Source organism: Atractosteus spatula, chromosome 5 (assembly GCF_055471065.1).
Source record: "Atractosteus spatula isolate fAtrSpa1 chromosome 5, fAtrSpa1.hap1, whole genome shotgun sequence".
Classification (NCBI taxonomy): domain Eukaryota; kingdom Metazoa; phylum Chordata; class Actinopteri; order Semionotiformes; family Lepisosteidae; genus Atractosteus; species Atractosteus spatula.
The window spans coordinates 15,020,913-15,040,523 of record NC_142710.1 but is presented as its reverse complement, the minus strand read 5'-3'; the positions used below and the strand labels follow the sequence as shown (position 1 = coordinate 15,040,523).

At 43.5% G+C, this 19,611-nt stretch overlaps 1 protein-coding gene across 3 annotated transcripts in view; it reads left to right on the top strand.

The window, feature by feature from the left end:
• arhgap22a (Rho GTPase activating protein 22a) overlaps positions 1 to 19,611 on the top strand; it is a 43,730-nt gene that overhangs the window by 22,250 nt on the left and 1,869 nt on the right. For 2 of the 3 annotated variants that reach the window (XM_088917239.1, XM_088917240.1), the window contains 6 exons: positions 11,365 to 11,493; positions 14,612 to 14,819; positions 15,589 to 15,721; positions 16,147 to 16,220; positions 16,925 to 17,046; positions 17,634 to 18,537. In XM_088917239.1, the coding sequence (XP_088773365.1) occupies positions 11,365 to 11,493; positions 14,612 to 14,819; positions 15,589 to 15,721; positions 16,147 to 16,220; positions 16,925 to 17,046; positions 17,634 to 18,537 (1,570 nt within the window). Of the gene's footprint in view, positions 1 to 6,920; positions 7,915 to 11,364; positions 11,494 to 14,611; positions 14,820 to 15,588; positions 15,722 to 16,146; positions 16,221 to 16,924; positions 17,047 to 17,633; positions 18,538 to 19,611 lie in introns of those variants that run through there. The other variant, XM_088917241.1, reaches the window with a different exon arrangement.

Here is a 19,611-nt window from a genome sequence, read left to right as displayed (position 1 = left end):
TGTTTATTCCTCTCTAGCTTAAGCAGCAACTGGGGGAGCAGATGGAAATCCAGAAATGGGTCATTGAGGTGAATTTAGGGGTCTCCTCTGCGATGTAAACATTCAGTGAGACACCCTGCGCCAGCTTTGACAAATTATAGGAAGAGCTTGCCCAAGGAAGCAAGAAGCTGACCAACTAGGAATTCTGCGGTTTACATTTTAAAATTTCATTGGCTTTCTATGTGCAAAATGAATCAAAGTCTTCTGTCAGTCTGTGCAGTAAACTGGGGTCTCTTCTCTTACTGACCAGCAGTGGTTTGAAGGCTTCTTGTTTCTTTGTGACCACTGATTATGGAATGTCAAATATGTACATTACTGTTTGGCTCCAGCTTATAAACGGGCCCTGTGACCTTTCTTCTTGGGGGAGGGGGTGACACACACTGCCCGAGTTCAGGCAGTTAAAATACGTAGCAAGGAGGAAGAATATGTCATCATGGTTTTTATGTGCCTTTCTTTGAATCACTACAAACCTGTTTTTCAGCCAAGAGTCGCAGAATGAATATTTAAAATATAAACGCAATTTTTATGCTTTTATAAGTACGCAAAGGTGTGGTGAGAACCAGTGAGAATCCGCTGACAGTAGCTTGATACCTGCTGTGGACAGGCAGCTTTAAGTATGCACTGCTGGGATGGTGTTTCTAATGAAAAAGGGCCTGACCGAGATGCTGCTCACACAAACACAAGAACTGAAAAGCGACAATGCAGCATTGCTGTTACTCTGAGTGTGAATTGTCATGATCTTCATGGTCTGAGTTTGCTGTGCAGGCAGTATGCAAAGCCTGTCAGCTCTCAGTAGGGCTCTGCCCGTCAGGTCACATCAAATCAGTCTAAAAATGCTGCTTCAGGACTCCTGTGTCAGGAGGGTCTCTACACTTTAGGAATTTTGTTTTGAGCAGACCCAGTGGGTTTTTTTTTTACTCCGTTCTATGATTACTATCTGATATAAACACTTAAACCTAGAATCCTATTACATTTTCTTATGTCAGAAAACCCACAATTATCTGAAAATGTATACTTTTCGAGCAACAGCGCACTGGGTTTCTCCTTATTTTCCGAAGATCATCTCTGATTGAGGGTAACGTTGACGTTGGTTTGCTGTGTGTTGCTGTGGGACCTTGAGGCGGCGATGACTCTTGTCACAAAGGAAGCCCTGTCAGCCTGTGATCACGCTTTAAAACATCTCAATTAGAAATATTTATTTAAAGGGGAACTGCAATGCTATTTTCATATTTTGGGGTTAGAAAGAATAAACATTGATGAGTTCATTTCAATCCAAAAAAATAGTAAAATGTACACAGTAACTTGTAAAACTTCCAATTTACATCCCAAAATAGACTCAATTTCCAGGTCTGAATGAGGCAACAAATCTTCCGGTGAGGTGAAGCGGCCCTGTGAAATTGTAAACAAGCAGGCTTGTGAATATGTCTCTTTTAATCCAATAGAAATATTGCTCTCGATTTTGAGAAGGTTTTGTCGACAAATGCTTCTTACTTGTTAACTCCGCATGCAGATCACGCTGGAGCATTTCTGCAGTGGAAGGTCTGCTGCACAAGCTGGATTTATTCACTCGTACATCCCATTACGTTAGACATTGTGGAGACTAGTGAGCAGGAAGGGCCGCAGGGCACGGCAATTTGTGGGAACTCAAATGCCAATTGCGTCAACGTTGACTTTCACAGTACTTTCACAAAGTCCATGCTTTTGTGCTTCATTCGAAATTTGACATTTTTTTCCTATAACGTCCATACATTTATTTTGTTACCAAGATTTAATAACTGAGGTCTGAGGAAGTGGGATCGCGCTGCCCCTTTAAGAGGTTGGTCTGATGAGGATAAGATATACAGTACAGTACGTGTCTTCTCACCAAGGACATTACCTGAAAAGTAATAGCTGTTTTTTATTGCGGTTTGGCATGTTAATATCACAGCCAGGTTTGTGAAAGCTACTCATTCTTCAATTCAGATACAGGACCTCTTCTCTAAAAACAAAACCAGGGAATTAATCCTGACATGCCACCAGTAACATTAATTGAGAACACTGACTGTTCTAAATGCATACCTTTCTGGACCCAAATGACTACCAGCAATGCCAAACTGCAAAAATATATTTAAAGCTTCAGTTGTCAAACACTTCCACTGAAACAACAAGGAAGCCTTGCATGTGCTGTGCATCTGTGTCACTTCTTCAGCTATTAACGCTGTTTGTAATCTGCTGAGGCCTTTTATTTCCCTGAGATAACATTCTGCCTGGTCTGGAGCGCTGCTGTGAATTGCAGTGTAAGCAGTCATGTTGGGAGCTCCTGGCTGCCCTCTTCCCTTTCACTCTAACTTCACTGAAGCCAGGAGCGAAACAACAAAGCCAGCCCTGTGGTGGAGACTGTGCTAAGAAAGCAACATTTTGCTCAACCGCACTCGGCTCTTAATCCCGTGGTCCTAGAAATACAATGGCATTATCTCGTTAACGCCAGCACCACGTTAGTTCAGCATATCCAGCGAGCCTGGCAGACACATTCCCTTGTTAGCGAGTCGCTCCGCAGACATGAATTTGACTTTTAATCAAACATTTAAACACCTTCAGTGCATCTACTCTCTTAAGAGCATCATGTAACATTGGACAAAAAATGTTATGCAATGAATTTTGCTGAAAAGAGAGAAGGAAAGGCTGTTTTAACAGGATTCAGAGACAAGAAACAAAGTGATGAATGGCTTGCTGCAGCTGTATTTGCCATGGGAGATAAGAAGTGCTGTGCAATGAGACAGATACCTTGCTATAGGCCTCACACAGCAGCTGACTGGGATTCATGTAAAAACATTTTGAACACAGTACATTGCAGCTACTTGGTCAATCTTGTTCTTGAAAAAGCATTTTCCCTGTTCATAAATATTTTAAGTTTTGTCCAAAGAAAGCACCGAGCTTGGCTCTTTCATGGTACAATCTGGATGTATGATACAGCAGTGGTATACTCTGATAACTGGCCCTAGCCTTATAAAACAGATTGGTTAAGAATAAATTAAAAAGATCGAATTGCCAGCTTTCACCATTCAGAGTTACTCTCCCACCTCAACCACAAGCCCTTGACCAGCTATAGGCTGTGTTTTTTTATTAAACCACCACTAATTTGTATCAGTTAAGTTAAAACAAAAGACACTGTAACATTTCCCCGTTTCTAGAACCCAATGATAATGGTTTTCATCCAAAAACAACCATTCCAGTTCAATGAGGACTGTCCACCTGTATATTCTATCCAAGAAACCCTTGAAGCATGTCTTCATTGAAGCCAGGAAGCTACCACGAGGTTTGTTCCAGGCCAGGTCCACACTTCCACAACCCTTGTGTAAAAAAGTGTCAATCATCGTGACAAACAACCGAGAAGAAATGACATGCAGTATGGGGTGGTGCACAGTTGTGACGGGTGTGGAAGACTGCAGCCGGCGAGGCACAGACACTAGAGGCTGCTGTTAGACGCTGTTCAGAGTAACAGCGTTGTGTGAAGGGAATGCCCACATGAGCACGAGGAATTCTCAAATGAGAGAGATTATCGGGCTCATGCCGGCTAATGGCTCGTAGCTGGCAAAAGGACAGGTAGGACCCTTTACAAGCCGAACAGCTCAGAGTTCCAGCAGACTGCTTCAGGCTTAACGCATTACTCAGAATTGTTTGTGGGGAAAAAAAATCCAATGAAAAGAAGATCCTTGGTAAAGGATTGTGAACTCATGGATGCTCTTGCTTTGAGCTAGCTCATGACAGAAAGGTGTGGCCCCTTTCTTAGCTCCTTAGCTATATTAGAGACAGATTTCCCAGAGTTCTGCTAGTTCCCTGAATACTAGAGTACAATACTTAGATACAATACTGTAACAAAGGTATAGGCTCGGTAAGGTGTAGTGCAGCAGAGTTAAACCACAGCACAGGGATAGGAAAGCATAGAAATGCACGGCTGGACATGAGACAGTAAGAACTGAAGGAAACCTCGACAGAATAATTTAATTATAACCCCATCAAAACCATGGGGAACTGAACAATTGCTGTGTAGGCTTACAGTGATGGAGATTCGTAAGTGATACTGTGTAGTTTTTAGTGCAGTGATCATGGTTCCAAAGTCCTTCTCAGTTCTGCAGGCACATCCAATGACTGAGGATATGTTTAGTGTTTCAGAGCCCCTGTCCGAATATGTCACTTCTCACTTGTCCTTATTGAAAAACAAATGTTGACACTGGGCATGAAACTGGTTTATATACAGTATATATCGTGAAACACAAACCAGAGAGCACAAGTAAACTACAGGGAAGCGCATTTAGAAGCAGGAAGAGGAGTTGTTTCTTTACCCAAAGCATTATACGAACATGTTCCCCAGCCATGTTGTTGAAGACAATTTCTTGTCTGCTCAAGATAGTCACCCTTATGTTCTTCATATTCCTTGATCCATGAAGTTAACTGGCTTTGCCACAGCAGAAAAAAAGCTAAATCTCACCTGACTGGCAGGAAGACAATGTAACACAGATGGTTTTGCATTGTCAGACAGATAGTGGAAAAAGAGGGGCTTCCACAGGGGTCCGTTGGGAAAGCTGCTCGTGCAGGTCTCTGGTGGATCCCACAATGCCCGGGTGATCCCGGGACCTGGGATTCCCCAAGTGACAGAGCTAGGAAGAGTTAGGAAGGGCTGGACCCTCTTGTGTCCAGCAGTGTCTGTGCAGCTCGCAGAGTGCCGACAGCTGAAGGAGCCTCCAAGTGTGCAAGTCAGAGGAGCCTGTCTGTGCTTCCTCCTCCTCCTCCCTGTGTGGAACACGGGCTGCGGCAGTGAGCTGACAAGTCGAGACATAACCGGGCTTCCAAATTGAGTATAAAAATCCCTCCATCCATCTTCTAACTGCTCTATCCATTACAGGGTCATGGGGAGCCAGATGTGATTATGACAAAATAATTTACAGTTCTAAATTACTAAAAAGGAAAACGTGAACGTACTGTAGAAGACAAATCAGTGTTTGTCCTAACAGGCAAGCACAGAAACCTTCTTGGCATCTCTCAATTACTTTGCATGTACTGAATATTATGGCCAAGTAATCTACACCAAAAAATGCCTGCCATAAACTGCTGTCTGTACTGGAAATTAGTTTCTAAACGCTGAACAAGCACATTAAATTGCGGAACTTTGAAGTGTTCTCATCACTTCTAAGTGAATTTATAAGTTATTTAAGAAATGGATTACAATGCACTTTTTTGTTTGCTTGTCCTGTTTCTGAACATCCTTTTTTCATGTGGAATGTTGCCAGTTTTGAGTTTCTTTTTGAGCACTTCTAGTGCTATTGTCATGTCTGTATTTTAAAGCCATCTTGCAGTGCATGACAAAACAGAGAGTCTTAGTGAGTGGCCACCCTTGCAGAAAAGGCTGTGATTTTATGGGGTTCAGGTGTGAAATACTTTGCCATGTTGAAGACTGAACCCCTATTGACTTTACCCCTGTCAACACAACTTATATTAGTCCATTTTAATGCCCTGTGGTTTTAACACTAAAGTATACAGCATTTTTTTCTTTAATTTGACCTTGAAAGTAAATTGAGAAACTATTTAATTTACAACAACAACCTGGAAACCAGGGAAGGCAGAAAACAGAGAACAGAATGATGAAGCCAGTTCATAGATGGGGATTATTAGGAGGCCATGATTGGTAAAGGCCAATGGGAAATTTGGCCAGGACACCAGGGTAACACCCCTACTCTTTTCGAGAAACACCTCGGAATTTTTAATGACCACAGAGAGTAAGGACCTTGGTTTTACATCTCACCCAAAGGATGTTTTTTTTTACAGTATAGTATCTCTGTCACTATACTGAGCTACTAGGGCTCACACAGACTGACTGCAGGATGAGCACCCCCTACCGGCCCCCACATACATTTCTTCCAGCAGAAACCTTAGTTTTCCCAGTAAGTCCCCATCCATGTATTGGCCTGGCTTACACCTGCTTAGCTTCAGTGGGTTTCTTGTTGAGTTGCAGGGTGATATAGCTGCTGGCAATATAATTGCTTACACTTATATAGCGCATTCTGGACACTCCACTCAAAGTGCTTTACAGGTAATGGGGACTCCCCTCCCTTACAATCCACCTGGATGAGGCAACGGCAGCCATAGTGCGGTAACACTCACCACACATCAGCTATCAGTGGGGAGGAAAACAGAGTAATGAAGCTAATTCATAGATGGGGATTATTAGGAGGCCATGATTGGTAAGGGCCAATTGGAAATTTGACCAGGATGGCAGGGTTACACCTACTCTTTTTGAGGAATGCCCTGGGATTTTTAACCACAGAGAGTCAGGACCTCAGTGTTACATGTCATATGAAGGCTTGCACCTGTTTACAGTATAGTGTCCCCATCACTATACTGGGGCATTATGACCCACATGGACCAAATGGTGAGCACCCCCTGCTGGCCCCACTAACACCTCTTCTAGCAGCAGCCTTAGTTTTTTCCAGGAGGTCTCCCATCCTGGTACTGACCAGGCTCACACCTGCTTAGCTTCAGCAGGCTGCCAGTTGTGAGTTGCAGAGTGATATGGCTGCTGTCTATGTTGCCTGGATTAGACAACAAGCTGGACAGGAGTAAAAACCATTCCACTACACCTGCCTGTCTAATAATTTACATAACAACTGCTTCATTGCTGTTTTATTTTGGCTCATGAACACAGTTTGAGCATCACAGTCCCGTGGAAAAGCAAAACAGCTAACGATTAGTGCAGTTGCGCCATCTAGTGGAATTCAAGCCAACTTGCTACAAACATTTTCAATTCACAACCATTATATTCATTATTCCACATTCATGACTTCAGGAAGTAGAAGCACTGTCACCATTAAATGGGAGCTGTTATTTTCTCATTATAATTGCAGGGATGAGAATAGCTGCATTTTTTTTCTTGAACAGCATAAGAAAATAAACGTAGAACTATCATCTTTAGCTGTTACGGACTTCTTAGTCAACTTTTCAGTACTTTGAACATGGCACTGTATGAGACAGCTAATTTGTTGAGGTGTCTTTAAGGCATCTTAAAGTAAATCTTCATGCATATAACAACTCTGGATAATTTTCTGCCCTCGTAATATATAAGTACTACTGTATGAGTAGTGCACATGGGAGCTGAACAGCAATCTGTTCCAATTGTAACTCAGTGGCAGTGCAAGGTCTTTTTGATGTTTAATAAACTGTGGTAACATCCTAGGTTCCTGAATGCATTAAGGCTACAGCTTTCTGAGGTGCTAGACAATGGTGTTCCCTTAAGATGTGTGCCTTTTTGCTCTAAAAATGGAGAGTAGAAATATAATTCAAAATAAGCTGAAAGAAAAGGTTACACACTTTCCATTTAGATCAACAGCAGTTTTCTTATATAAGTATTTAAATACAAGTGTTGTAAATCTGTTAAAAATGTAAGTCTTACACATCTTTCTCCTTGCCGTGGAAATTAAGCATAAAGGCAACATCAAAAGCTAATTTTATGTTCCGTTTCCCTGCACCTTGACCTCTCCCTCACATTTTCCCCACTGCTGCGGTATCTGAGAAATGCAGAAGTTCTGAAAATCTTCCAGCTTGTATGATACATATTGTCGAGGCAGTCGCTGTCTGTGCCCCAGAGCTTCCTCAAAAAAACTGTATCAGCGCTAACAAGCTGATCCTGGTCTGCAGTTCCTCACAATCCAGCCTGTGCTGGAGCACCTGATGTAGCACCGATTTCTTCCGAGTGGGGGATTTTCCTGGTGCATCTCCGGAATATTTGTGAACTGTGTGAACCACTGAGAGAACTAGGGAAATGGCAGAGCTGCTGCTGTAGATCAACAGCCAACATGCCGTTCTTTACTGCCAAGCAGAAAAAGAAGAGAAAAGGGCGAAAGGGTAAGTGTAAGCGATCTCCTTCTCTTACACGTGGTATTTCATGTCCATGAAAACGACCACTGGCAGTGCTGTCTGGGAGGCTGTGGACTCGGCAGAGATGGGGAATCTGTCCCAAACGCCAGGAGAGATTGGACTTGAAACTCGCTGACTTTATCTGTTTCACTGATTTTTTTCTCATCTAAATCATCCAAGAAAATGCAACACAGAAAGCAAGCTTATACAGTAAAATGCATGTAGTTTAAATAAATGTATGATGTCACACCCATGGGCTATATATTCAGCACATTTACTAGAAGTGGTACTTGACAATTCTATGATTGAGGTATTATTAAGTGTGCTTTATAAGTGATGTTTGTGCCACAGTCCATCTGTGTGTCTGCGTCTGTTTACATACTGTACTGTACTTTGTGCGGAAAATATGTGATTAATGAGGTCACCCAGGAAAATTGAAATTCACAGGGGGATCCTTCTGCAGTTTAGATAGACAAACAATACCCAGTAGAAAATTTTAAAAAAATAAAGAAATTTGATCATTTTACTCAGAAAGGACTTGTTTGAGGCAATAGCATTTTTGCTCTCTATTAAATTAGTAGAGATTAGTAGAAGTGTAGTTCTGGACCGGGCTGGGGATTTAGCACTGTGGTGATGTTTGCCCTTGTTAGGGTTCAGTTCTGGTCCAGATGGGTGATTTACACTGCGGTGATGATTGTCCTGGTAGGGTTCAGCCCAGAACTGAACTGGGCTGATGATTTAACACTGTGGAGATGATTATTCTTGTTAAGGTTCAGTTCTGGACCAGGCTGGTGAATTAGCACTGCGGTTAGGATTGTTCTCGTTAGGGTTCAGATCTGGTCCAGATGGGTGATTTAACACTGCGGTAATGATAGTCCTTGTTAGAGTACACTTCTAGGCCGGACTAATGATTTAGCACTGTGGTGATGATTATTCACATTAGGGTTCATTTCCAGGCTGGACTGCTGATTTTGCACTGTGGTGATGATTATTTTCGTTAGGATTCAGTTCTAGGCTGTACTGGTGATTTTGCACTGCGGTGATGATTGTTCTCGTTAGGGTTCAGTTCTGGACCAGGCTGGTGATTTTGCACTGCGGTGATGATTGTTCTCGTTAGGGTTCAGTTCTGGACCAGGCTGGTGAATTAGCACTGCGGTGAGGATTGTTCTCGTTAGGGTTCAGTTCTGGACCAGGCTGGTGAATTAGCACTGCGGTGAGGATTGTTCTCGTTAGGGTTCATTTCCAGGCTGGACTGGTGATTTAGCACTGTGGTGAGGATTATTCTCGTTAGGGTTCAGTTCCAGGCTGGACTGGTGATTTAGCACTGCGGTGATGATTATTCTCGTTAGGGTTCATTTCCAGGCTGGACTGGTGATTTAGCACTGTGGTGAGGATTATTCTCGTTAGGGTTCAGTTCCAGGCTGGACTGGTGATTTAGCACTGTGGTGATGATTATTCTCGTTAGGGTTCAGTTCCAGGCTGGACTGGTGATTTAGCACTGTGGTGAGGATTATTTTCGTTAGGATTCACTTTGAACACTCCGAGATAATGGGCCCCCACTTTAATGACGGTTTACGTGCTTTGGTACAGATTATCCTTTCTCCTTAATCACACCATCATCTGCTATTATCTTCTAAATAAAAAGGTATTTTTTGTACTGTGTATCTATTCAGGGTTTACATCCTGCTTTACCATGCTTCACTATGTTTTACCATGATATTCTTGGGAATTTGTGCACTTTATTACTCTGTTACCACAAAATACGACTCCAACATTTTCAGGGGTTATAAAGCTGTTTGAGCTGCATGAGCTGCCTTCCCCAGAGACGTGATAATGATTGAATATATTATTGTTTTACTCAGCCTATTTCCCGGAGCTAAACCCATGAGTGCCTCTAATTGAATTTTTATTTGTAATATAACTTAATTAAGAAGGATACACAATGGGTAGATACAGTAGATACATTAATCTTTTTATGTAACATGTTTATAAAAAGATTAATGATCTTGAAAAATACTTCACTGTAACACATTTTGCTCACAGGGATGTTAAAGCACAATCATAATAAATCAAACATGTTTTGGTCTTGGCCTACCCATACCATTGTACCCAATCTCTGTACTTGATATGTGTGTTTGTGCCAAAAGCCTCAAATTAAACAGCCAGCACTGATAAAAGAGATGCATAGATTTAACTTCATAAAAATTTATGGTGGGCGAACACTTGTTTTGGCTCTGTATCCCCCTAGAAAAGATTTGGTCAAGAGCAGGCAAGATGGACATAAGGGAAGCAGTAACTGAAAAGGTTTTGTCGGTGGCTGTTCTGAGATTGTATGACAGTTCAAGGCCTCATGATTTACTAGAGGGCTGTTTTTCTTCATCCTGAAGTCATTTTGAAGTGTCACAGTCCATCTGGTCAGCACACATCCATCCAGCACTGTGGTGGAGAGAGACCTTTTAAAACTCAAACACAGGCCGTGTTTACAAGGAGCTGTGTAGAGAGCTCCGTGCATGGTCTCCACATGAGAGTCCTAATTAATCAAATAAATGATAAAATAGCAAACTGAATTGCTGATGAGCCCCAAACAGGGCTCCTCAGCAGGATTGAAACGTTTTAAGTGCTGGTAAATTATGAAGCTACTGAAATAGAAAGGGTTAACATTAAAGTTGTTCCCCAACAATTACTGTATGTCATTATAGGCTTTTTATCCAACCATTTACATTAATGAAGGTTTTTATTTCTTCTCTCCTCTCCTTAATGTACAGTTGAGAATTAGCACTCTGGTTTGTCTGTATCAGGCACTAACAAAGAGCTATAAAAACAGCTTATGCTGACAAAAAGAAGCCACATCATTCATCATCAGACACTTGCAAAAACCACATTCATTTCAAAATACTGTCAGGAGGATTAGGAAATTCTTAAATTTCAAAATTATCATGATTTTTAGGCCAAAGACATGGTTCCTTAATGAAGAGCCTCTTTTTGGCTACTGTTCAACATAATTGAAGCTATTTTAAACACTCGCTGACAACAGATTACAGAAAGCTGTAACTGAACTGACTGTGATTTTCACTTTGTTTGCGTTGCATGAACCCGTGCTTCTCCCAGATAAATTAAACACACAGTGTTTCCAGAGGGATGAAAATCATTTGTTCTGGGAAGAAAAACTGGACAAAACCGAGTTTTATTTTTTTTTTCCATTTTGGATTTTCAGCAAAGCAAAGGTTCTGAACATCCTAAGTGATATTTTAAAAAAACTACCACTAGCAAAATGTGGAGGTGTACAGTATTTTCCAAATGATTTCCAGAATAACATACCTGAAACGGCAACAATGTGAGCAGCTCGGTGAATTTGGCGACAAAGGCCCACGTGGGCCCATGTGGGCGGTTTGCTGTGCCGGCGGTCTCTCACAGCTGTCCTCTCTCTTGCCATTCCAGGTGGGACAGGGGAGCGCGACAGAGCCGCCGCCAACCATGAGGCCTTCCTGCTCATGGCCAACACCCAGAGTGACATGGAGGACTGGGTGAAGGCCATCCGCCGTGTCATCTGGGCGCCTTTCGGAGGAGGTAAGGCCGGTACTCCCCCTGTACCCCCGAAAGTAAAAGCTGGAGCGCTTCTGCTTGGGGGTCCATGCTTCAGATACCACCCCGACAGTGAAATGCCAGGAGCGCTCTTTGTTCCTCGAAGATGCTACTCCCAAAGCACAGTCCCCTGCCCAGCCCACCCAGCACAATACAGGAGGAGTGCAAAAATATCAGCACAACGTTCAACAGGCTCCATGCCACTGAGCCTGTCATACAAGCACTGCGCCGTCTGCATTTCCAGGCAGGAGGCTACAGATAGCTCGCTATTTATAGCCAGAATATAGAGCAACTGCTTGTAATGCTTAACTTTCCACTGAACTTCAAGAGGAAAAGTATTTGTGTCTACTGTATTGTGAGCAAACCTGATTTTAGAACCAGCTGAAGTAAAGCAGTAAAGTCAAAGGTTTTTCAGGACCAGAACCTTTCAGGACCACATAATAGAATAGACTGTATTGTGGGTAAACAGAAAATCAGAAGCATTTTCTGGACATACTGTATGTAATGAACGCACTGATTTACCAGGTCATTCTGGTAATGATTCAAAGTCATCAATCCAATCCAAAGGGTGACCCCTTTCTCTTCCATTACTTTGTCCCCTGGGCTCTGAGAGCTTTCCAACAGACCCAAGCAGTGTACAGCAGCAATACGATACAGTGACCAGGCAGCGTTAGACTTTCTGAACCTGAGGGGAGAAGTAATGTATATTTGCTGATGTTCAAATTTCCCACCTAAGTATACAGAGCATTTGGCTAAGCAGGCAGCCTCTACTACACCCTTTAGTTTCTGTCATTAAAGACGTCAGTGCTCGTGACTGCTCGTACTCATCATTACACTTCCAGCACCGCCTTTGCCCAGAACCACTCGAGAGAATTTTTTCTGTTTCATACAAGAGCAGACAGTAGCATAGGAAGAGGTGCATTGAGGGGGTATACAAATGATCCTCATATTTCCTGCTGTTGGAAGCTTGGGGTTCAGCTATTTGAAATAAAAGGTTGTTGCAATGTTTTTGCAGTTTCTTTATGTCACATGTAACAGAACAGCAGTGTTGAATAAGAAAAGAGGTTTATATTGAGCGTGTTTATAGAAGATGATATCTGGGGAAGTTACAGATGCAGTATATACTGTACAGTACTTGGTGTTAGCATGTGAGAAAGCTGCAGAATCCGAAGCTTATACTGTGACTGTGACTTTATTTCAAGGACTGTCTTGAGACCATCCCCTGTCATCTACAAATCTGCACTGCCGCAACGTTTGTGTGCAGGGTTTTTGTGATATTGCCACCTCTCTATTGGGGTCTTTATTGGGATAGCTGGGGATCCAGTTGAGTGTAAAAAGAGACCAGGGCCTGCAGCTGGGCGAATCCAGATTTAAACTATGAGTGAACACAACCGGGGCATTTCAATGTGGATCGGAAGCCCATTCAGGAGAGTTTCTTGATGATGAAAATCAGAATGTGACGGCCACTTTATTAGGCATGCAGGACAGGAATCAAATGTCCTGAGGACTTAGTCTCCATTTTGCCTGTGGCATACCAGACTGCTCTTACCACAGCTCACAGAGGGGCAGCAAATGCTTCTCAGTCCTCCTAGTCATCAAGAATAGAACTGATATTCTATTAGTGCTTAAACGTATTGCATGCAGAAATGCCCCTTCCATAACTTGTGACCTACTGTATAGCCAACTGTTATTTATGTTGGCTGCAGAGACGGGTTACAGGAATTAAAGGCAAGATTATACCTGCCCACTCTGTTGCCTGCAGGGCTGGCTTCAGAGCCCTTTTCATGGGCTTTTCAGACACATTGCTGTACAACTTATGATTAACCTGTGGTCGGCTGCCAAGGTAATAACAGATGTGTTGCTGAGCATTGATGTAACGTTTTCCTACTGAATGCTGAGCTGACCTGGATTAATGCAGAAGAGTCCAACCTGGGGCTTCTGAGGTCTGGGATGTATCTCATGCCTGAAGTGAGGACCTTGCTTCTGTGTAGCTCTTGTGCTCTGGCTCAGCGTGACATTTGTGCGGTTTCTGGTAACTGTGGGGCACAGCAGGGCAGTGAGGAAGCCCAAGGTAAGGGAGCAGAATTACAAACACACAGGCTCATGGGGGGAAGAAGGTTTGCTTGCTTTTATCTTACCTAGTGCTTGGCTGCAGTTGGTCATTCAGCGTCAACCAGTGTAAATTGTTTTTTTTGGAGGATTTTTCTGATAGGCTTTTAAGTTGTTTCTGATTGGTGTGTCTGTTTAATTATTCAAGATTAAACAGCATGTGGACAACTTTTAAAGTCGTCCGAATAATTTTTATGTATTAAATTTGAATTTCAAAATTAAGTTCAAATGGACACTTTATTTATTTGTCCACTTTTTCTGTTAATGCTGGACCAGCAATTTTCAGAATTCATTACAGTGACTGAAGAGAAGATTGTGCTCTAGAACAATAAAAGCCTTCTGTGTTTTCCGAGCTTTACGCATTATTTCACAAAAAGGATTATACACATCCAGTTTTATTCCGTTTCCTAATTGACATTTTAAACAATAAAAGCACTTCAAATATGCTTCACAGAGATGCATAACTGAAAATATAAGTACTTGAATAGGTTAATATTGCATGATGGACTTAAAAGTTTCATGACTTTGATAGACATTTATCAAGCTGCAAGAAATCTGCAAAGTGTATAAATACTATTAATAAAAAAGAATGCAAATAAACTGAGCTAATGTGGCCAAGAAAGCAAAAAGATTGCTATGCACTATGGGATAAACAGCTGTGGCCATTTCACAATATTAGAAACATACTGTAAGTGTCTTAAAACTCTTTTTAATGCTGCTTCTCATGCTTTTAGTCATGGCATATTTTTGTGCTTAGTCAAGGTATATTTTGTCTTGACTAAGTATTGAGGCAGAATTAAAGTCTACCACATGTCCATTTCTAACACTGTGAGAATACAGTTCACTTTCTGATAAGGCAAGACTTCCCAGACATCTGTAAGGACCCACCAAATGGATTTCTTCATTCCAACCTGTCTTTTAGTATCAGCCTGTTTGCTGTCTGCCTGTGCTGCACATCAGTGGCAGATGGCTTTGTGTTTGTGTGTTACTGTAGGAATATTTGGCCAGCGCTTAGAAGACACTGTGCAGTACGAGAAGAAGTTTGGGACCCGCCTGGCTCCGTTGCTGGTGGAACAGTGTGTGGACTTCATCAGAGAGCGAGGCTTGGATGAAGAAGGTCTGTTTCGCATGCCAGGCCAGGCCAACCTTGTGAAGGAACTCCAGGATGCCTTTGACTGCGGAGACAAACCTCTGTTTGACTGGTAGGAGAAACCTGCTTCCCATTCTAGGTCCTACAAAAGCACCTGATTTGGCTGCTGGAAAGTTCGTTTCCACTCCTTGAGAGGTACTTTTCAGTCAACAGACTGAAAACAGAAACATCACTTCTTATGTAAATTATCTCAATTAGTTAAGATCAGACATGGCATGAGCCTGGAGATCCATCCAGGACTGGAGTATTTCTCCAGTCCAGAAACTATTAATTCCTGATTGCAGTTAATGCAGTTAATATCTACAGTATATTATCTACTGTACACGACATGATGGGACATTTACGCATTATATTGTATGTGAAGTAATTTTTACTCTTTTCACACAAATTGGTCAAAAATTCACCAATGGCTCCTGCAACCCAGGCTGCCGCTATTGTAAAACAAGTTGTTCATAGTTTTGGACATTTGACAAAGACGTTTGCTCTTGGGTGTCTCACAGGTCTAGCTCTGTAGAAAGGAAATAGCTTGAAGAGTCTTAGGTGTGGGTCAGTTAATCCACTCACACCCGACAGTGTTTTATAGTAAATAAGGCAGAAGGCTTCTCGCGTTTGTAACCTTTCTTGTTGGTCTTGTGGCGGCTGATCTGAAGGGGTAAATGCACCAGCGCAGGTGTTTTCAGGGCCTGGAAAAAACTGATCCGTGCCTCTCCTAGACGAGCCTGCCAGCCTTTTCAAGTCTGAACAGGTTTCTTCTAATTCTGTCTGCCTGTGGCTTGGCTGTGAACATGATGACTGTCCTGATGTCATGTGACCTCCCTCAGTAACACTGATGTCCACACTGTGGCGTCACTTCTGAAGCTGTACCTCCGCGAGCTGCCAGAGCCTGTCATCCCCTTCGCCAAGTATGAAGACTTCCTGTCCTGTGCTCAGCTGTTATCGAAGGACGAAGAGGAGGTTGGTGCACTGCGGGCATCAACCGGGCTGTCCTGTGATTTATTAGGCTCTATAAGTAGATAAAAGTTAAATAGTTAAGTCTCACTTTGGTCCATCAGGTAGTCTGTCACATCACCTGATGGCTCCATACTGTAACAGGAGAACTTGCAAAAGGTGGGTTCTCTGCTGCTGGTGCCGTAAAGCCAAACCAGGTTAGAGATATCTCCCCCACCTGCAGACCCCCGTCTTTAATTCCTCCTGTAGTCCAGCCGGTGCAGGGTGTATTGTGCAACACAGCAGTCATGTTCTCACCACAGAAGTGCCGTCTCTTCAACACCATTCAAAACCAACACAAATACAGTGCCTCCCGAATATCCTACCATTTACTCTTAAAGCCTGTGGGCTACTTTCTAAAAATCTGAACTGTACATTTCTATTTTTTGTAGGGCATACAGGAGCTGACGAAGCAGGTGAAGAGCCTTCCTCGGGCCAATTACAACCTTCTAAAGTATATATGCAAGTGAGTCCTCAGAGTCTTTGTCTTCTTGCCTCTGTCCAGTCAGAAAGCAGCAGCCCAATCTAGGTGAACTTGGGGGTTCTTTTTGACAAGTGGACTCTATCTGGACGTATTCAGAGCACACGGATTGGCTGGAGGGATTCTTGAATCATTAAACTACAGTATTACAACACAAGGAAATGGCCATATTATATTATTACATCTTGACAGCAGGCTAGGAAACAGTCGTTGGCACTGAAAGCTTGGGGAAAATTTACTGAATGTCCACGGCATTTTCTTTTTCTGACCTGGATTTATTGCTGTTTTTATTCGCGTTGTTTCATACTACCTCTGACGGACGAAGATGGAGCGCAAATGCAAAAAAAGAGTGATCTGTGTTTCTTCTTTTAACTCACTATCAGAAATAGCAGTTCAACTTGAAATAGACTCTAGAAGACCTCACATGTCACTGCACAAGACAGTTCACATGTCAGAAGCTCAGCAGAGTCTCGATCACACTGATTCAGCCTTTGTAGAGAGAACGACTTCTCCTTTTTTGCTCTTTCAGTTTCTATAGGTCTGTCAAGCTTGGGACTTTGAGACACACATCCTGCCCACGTTTTACCTTCTAAAGGCCTAAATCCGTTTATTAGAACGTCTACTCGTTTTTTGTTCTGTTTTAGCAATGCGTTGTTTTGTTACTTTTGCATCCTGTGTTGTATTTTTAGGTTCCTTGATGAAGTGCAATCCCATTCAAATGAAAATAAGATGAGTGTTCAAAATCTTGCCACAGTTTTCGGACCAAATATCCTTCGGCCCAAAATGGAAGATCCGGTGACCATTATGGAAGGCATGTCTTTTTATGTGGTATAAAAAGTTTGCATTTATCACTTGGATAATATTGCAACTTTTTTTCATTTACAAAAAACAGCTGGCTGGACTGTAAAATGCCACAACTGCACAGAAATGACAAAATAACATAATTAAAGTCAACTTTAATTCACACAGAATTTTCTTCCAGTTGCAATTCAGTATTTAAATTCAATGCTTTCAAATCCTTTAGAATGCTATGTCTTAATACAAAAAGAGAATATTCTCATTAGCCTGATAACATGTGCTTACTACACATGTTGTATTTCCTAGTCACAAATTCCAAACTCGCACTCGTGTTTTCCTTGTGCCGTTCTGTCAGAATTAATGAGAAACGTATACTCATTATTAAAGGGGGCTGCCAAAAATCTGTACTGATAGATTTTATGCACCATCAGTCTTTGTAATGTATGTATTTCAGAATGTATTGAAAACACGTTATTTACATAAATGCAACCATTCAAACACACAAAAAAGATTTCATGAGCCACGTAAAAATGCATCTGAAATTCGAACTCGTGATTGCTTGTGTGTTTGATGTGTGTGTGTGGGTCTGTTCTGTGGCAGGGACCTCCCTGGTGCAGCACCTCATGACTGTGCTGATCAGCGAACACGAGCGGCTGTACGTTGGCCCGAACCCTGAAGTCCTTCCAGGTCGGCTGGAGGTCAGGGTTCAGGGCCAGCGGGGCGCGGTGGAGTGGATCTCGGAGGAGGACTTGCAGGGAGGCTGTTCCAAGGCACAGAGCTCCCACGCCAGGGAGGACCTCTGCAGCAGTGCCACCTCGCTGGATGTCAATGTCAGCACGCCCGCCACTGTGCCCAGACTGGCATCTCAGGGTACGGGAGAGGCCGCCGCGGTCAGTCCCAGTAAGCAGCTCAAATCCCTTCCAACCTGGAAGTACTCCTTCAGGAGCTCCGGAGCGAGAGCCAGTGCTGTCAAGCTCGGCGGCTCCTCTGTGGACATTCCCAACCTGTCGTCCAGCGGGAACTGGCTGATGAACGGGCTGTCGTCCCTGCGTGGCCACAGGCGGACCTCCTCGGGGGAACGGGTGAAGGACTCGGGGTCGTCCCAGAGACTGTCGACCTACGACAACGTGACGGGTTCAAGCCTGAGCGTGCCGAGCGTCGCCAGCACTCCCTGGTCCACGTCGTCCTGCGAGATCTCTGTCCCCGACTCCTTGAGCAGCTGCCCCGCCTGCCGGGACAGCGACTGCTCGGGGCTGAACTGTGGGAAGGGGGAGGGGCTCGAACCCGCGCCTCGGGCACAGAGCGACAGACAGGCCTTGGACCTGGACGATAGCGGCGAGGGTCTGCAGCTCTGCCTGACCGGCGCGAGTGGCAGCGAGAGCAGCAATCTGGTGGCGGCTTCCAATGACACGGCCAGCAGCTCCAAGGCCCTAGCAAGCCTGGTCACGGAGCTAAAGGATGAGCTGAGGAGGCAGAGGCTGGAGTACGAAGCCAGGATGAGAAGGTAGTGACTGCTAGAGCCGAGGATAGTAGAGTATTTCCAAGCCCAAGATTAGTGGGCACAGTTGTGAACCCTTGCTGGGATCCCTTGAGGATGGATGAATCTTATATAACTCTTATCATCCTACCACAAGCCAGCAACTGTATCACCCTGCAGCTCTCAACTGGCTATGCCCTGAAGCTCAGCAGGTGTGAGCCTGGTCAGTACCTGGATGGGAGACCTCCTGGGAAGCTATGGTTGCTGCTGGAAGTAGTGTTAGTGGGACCAGCGGGGGGTGCTCACCCTGCGGTCTGTGTGGGTCCTTATGCCCCAGTATAGTGGCGGGGACACTGTAGTGGGCGCCGTCTTTTGGATGAGACATTAAACCGAGGTCCTGACTCTCAGTGGTCATTAAAGATCCCCGGGCATTTCTCGATAAGAGTAGGGAGTTATCTCGGTGTCTGGGCCAAATTTCCTCCCTTGGCCTTTACCATGGCCTCCATATTGTCCCCATGTTTTGCACTTGCCCTGCGAAGGACTGGCGCCTCATCCAGGGTGTACCCTGCCTTAAGCTCTTTGCTTGCCAGGTAGGCTTCCCGCGACACTGTATGGTATAAAGCAGTTTGGTAAATAACATGATGTGACATGACATCCTACCACAAAAGGTTGAAAGGTGGAACAAACCTGGAAAATGTGTACAGACCTGTTGATTGTACAAGTATTTCATTGGGCAAAGCAGGTGCCAGCCCTAGCAGAGCGATGGTAGTTAAAGAGCCTTTCTAAACAGTTTCCCTCATGCTGGAAGAGGCTGTGTTTTTATTTTCTTAAAGCCTTGCGGTTTGCTACTGTGTTCATATAGGGTCTTTTTGTGTGCATGTTTTAATCCTCAGATGTGAGTCCAGTGTGAGAATCCCGTATGTGCATCCCAGGAATTATTTAATGTTACGTTCTTCCACATGCCAAAGACAAAAGTTAGCTTAAAACTCAATTACTAGCCATCTAGCCAAAATCCCAGCACAGATGAACTGAAACAGATTTTCAGTTAAATGGGTAAATAGGATTTTTTAAAGTAAATAACAGTGCACAAAACAGAGAGAG